The sequence below is a fragment of the Belonocnema kinseyi genome, chromosome 3 (assembly GCF_010883055.1).
Source record: "Belonocnema kinseyi isolate 2016_QV_RU_SX_M_011 chromosome 3, B_treatae_v1, whole genome shotgun sequence".
Taxonomy (NCBI): Eukaryota; Metazoa; Arthropoda; class Insecta; order Hymenoptera; family Cynipidae; genus Belonocnema; species Belonocnema kinseyi.
This window is the reverse complement of record NC_046659.1, coordinates 15,569,110-15,572,499: the sequence shown is the minus strand read 5'-3', so window position 1 is coordinate 15,572,499 and position 3,390 is coordinate 15,569,110. Positions and strand designations below refer to the sequence as shown.

Here is a 3,390-nt window from a genome sequence, read left to right as displayed (position 1 = left end):
AAAATAAATAAAATAAATAAAATAAACAAAATAAACAAAATAAACCAAATAGACAAGATAGACAAGATAGACAAGATAGAAAAGATAGACAAGATAGAAAAGATAGACAAGATAGACAAGATAGACAAGATAGACAAGATAGATAAGATAGATAAGATAGATAAGATAAATAAGATAAATAAAATAAATAAAATAAATAAAATTAATAAAATTAATAAAATAAATAAAATAGATAAAATAGGTAAGATAGATAAGATAGATAAGATAGATAAGATAGATAAGATAGATAAGATAGATAAGATAGATAAGATAGATAAGATAGATAAGATAGATAAGATAGATAAAATAGATAAAATAGATAAAATAAATAAAATAAATAAATAAAATAAATCAAATAAATGAAATAAATGAAATTAATAAAATTAATAAAATAAATAAAATGAATAAATGCACTTTTGGTCAGTTATAGTTGATTATGTAGTTTTAAAATTTTGATTCCTTAGCTTTATTATGCAGGATATATTGATAGTAATATCGACTAGAACTTCTTTTAGGCAAGAATCATAGGACTGCCTACCCGATGTGAAATAAATTAGGCCTACTATGCTTTCTATGTTCTCAGCATCAGCAATAACTATTTAAAATATTTTGGGAATTTTCATTTATCTCGTGAAAATAAAAAAATTACTACTTTAAAATAATGATTAATTTTGATTATTACTGTATTAAGCTTCTAAACAAATGCCACATTGAATTTTTTTTTAATTTAACAATACGAATCTTTTAAGCAGTTCTGATATTTTTGTATGTTAATGTAATATTTATTTCATTTAAGAATGCGGTTGTTTTAACAAATTACGTTGTTTTGAAAATAATTATCTCCTTTCTTTCAATAAAGGAGATGATTCTTTGAATCAACTGATAATTTGTCAATATTGTTATATACTTATTCTGAACAATATATCGCCTCTTTGGACATGCACAATATTTACTCCTAATAAAAGTCAATTTCTTCGTTTCTAAAAAATATTTGGCAAACTTTAGGATATGCTTCTTTAAACCAAGAAATCATCCCTGTAAATTAAAAGAAAACTTTTACTTCAGCCCATGGAATTTAATTTGTTTGAAGGAAACATTTCCTTCCTTTAAAATCTTGAATATATCAGCTATCTAGTTTTTAAACACAAATCTCTTGTTCCTTTCAACCATTAACGACCTTCTTTTACTTTTCACCGACTGAAATAAATATAAATATTTAACAATAATTTTATGCTTTTGTTTGAGATAAAATCATTTCTTTGTATCAGAGAAATATTTTAAATGCTATATTCAGTACCATCATATTTTTGAATCAAGTACTAGTATTCACAATATCGTCATTTTTAAATTTGCCTTCATCTCGTATTGTAAAAGTGTGGTAAAATTCTAAAAAATTTTAACAGTATGTTTTTCGAAGAAATAATTTGCATATATTTTATAGATACTCATACCTATGTTCCAAATGTATGATACAAAATTGTATTCTTCCACTTTTCTAAATTCTGTGCAATAATAAGTGACTGCTATTTTTGTAACAGAATCGGGTGACCAAGAAATATTATTCACTGGTCTGGGAGTTGGGCCTGGATCTGCGTAGACGTTTATCGTTCTGTAAAAAGCATTCAGAAGTTTTCTAAACTCATTCCCAGGCGTAAGAACATGAATTACATCCTGCCGTGTAAAAATTCTTCAATTTGGTTCCGACTTGTGTAGATCCCAATCAAGCTATATTGAAGATATCTTTCGGTATCACATTTTTAAGGTAGAGCCAGACATTTAATGTCTTGATAAGGTAAGAAGGTTGCCTATAGTTCGCAGGACAGGTATATCTATCCTGGCGGAAAGGATCATCTAGGCCTTTATAAAAGTAAATTTTTATCTGTTTTGCATATTATACGTTCCTGGTGATACATACAATTACCATTTTAATCTTTTTGAAGAAATTTGTTACGCCTATCGTCTCTACTTTGTGGAAGAGATAAACATTCCCGTCTTGAAGTCGAGTTTGAGACGAAATCGAATCGTAATCAAGTCAAAGTATTTTTACTCGGGCTTATACCCATGGGGTTATTATTTATATAGGGATTTTAGAAAACTAATAACTCTTGTAAACTGTGACTATTTTTACCAATAATGTGGATCTCTAAATACAATCTTCAAATACTGTAATCCCATGACTCACCGTAAATATCGAGGTCTCGCTAATTCTGTAGGTATCATATCATTAAAGTGATGGTCATAAACGTTAATAGCGCCATTTTGAAGAATGTAACTTTCAGCGTTCTATAAAATGAGTAGTAGAGCATATATTTAACCAATAAGAAAAAGTAATAATAAAGCTTTGAAAACTCTAATTAAATGTACGAAGATCAAATCTATTTTTGAATATTTAAAAATTTTTAAAACTCACGCTAAATAAAATGCGCATACTTAGCGCCCAGTGGTCTTGTTTTTCAATGCGTCTACGAAATCTCGCAATGGTTTCTTTATCTCTTGGATTAATTTCCTTGGGCCATCCGCCTTCAAAATGAAACATTCCGTTGTTCTTGCAGGATTTGCCTACCGTTTGAGCCTATTAACGGATTTTCTGATTGATATTTCATTTATGATAGGACATTGAACTAAACATAAAATATGAGAAGAAGAAAATAGAGTTGAACAATATCAAGATAAATTGATTAACATGGGGAAATTTTGACAGAATAATTAGTTACTTTGAAGATTTTTACTAATGAATTAATCAATGGGCCACTGTTAGTACGTTGTCAATTGAATTAGTCAAAAATAACTAATTTTTGTTAGTCATCTCTGGAATGATGAAATTCAAGGAATGAATGAAATTTAAGAAATTCGCAGAATTTAATGAATTCAAGAAATTCACTAAAGTCATATAACGCCCGAAATTTACTGACTTCGTAGAATTCATGGAATTAACGGACATCACGGAACTCACCAAACGTATGGAATTCATGGAGTCCCAAAAATTCCTTGAATTCCATTAATTCCGTGAACTTCTTGAATCCCTGGAATTCTGTGAATTGCATGAATTCCGGGTGTTACATGAATTTCGAGAATTATTTTATTTCTATAAATTCTGCGAATTCAGTTAATTTCTTGAATTCCGTGATTTCCTTGAATTCCGTAAATTCCGTTATTACAGACAATCTTACAAATTCCTTGAATTCCGTGAATTTCGTGAATTCCGTAAGTTTAGCGTGGTCTGTTAATTACGTGGGTTCCACAAAGTCAGCGTACCAGGTGTATACATATGAAACCGGTATTGCCATCTAGCGGCCAGTAGGCACACTTGTAGGCACTGTCGGAACTTACCATTTGTGCTAATTGGCGTAT

The 3,390-nt window shown here is 29.1% G+C and overlaps 2 protein-coding genes across 18 annotated transcripts in view; one reads left to right on the top strand and one right to left on the bottom strand.

Annotated features, from left to right (window-relative positions):
* Nucleotides 1-3,390, top strand: part of LOC117170335 (furin-like protease 1) — a 1,188,597-nt gene that overhangs the window by 401,781 nt on the left and 783,426 nt on the right. The window lies entirely within an intron of this gene.
* Nucleotides 1-3,390, bottom strand: part of LOC117170337 (dynein intermediate chain 2, axonemal-like) — a 59,383-nt gene that overhangs the window by 6,055 nt on the left and 49,938 nt on the right. The window contains exons 2-4 of the mRNA XM_033357073.1: nt 2,450-2,611; nt 2,222-2,322; nt 1,491-1,648 (exon numbers count right to left, since the gene is read on the bottom strand). Coding sequence (XP_033212964.1) covers nt 1,491-1,648; nt 2,222-2,322; nt 2,450-2,611 — 421 coding nt within the window. The remainder of the gene's footprint in view (nt 1-1,490; nt 1,649-2,221; nt 2,323-2,449; nt 2,612-3,390) is intronic.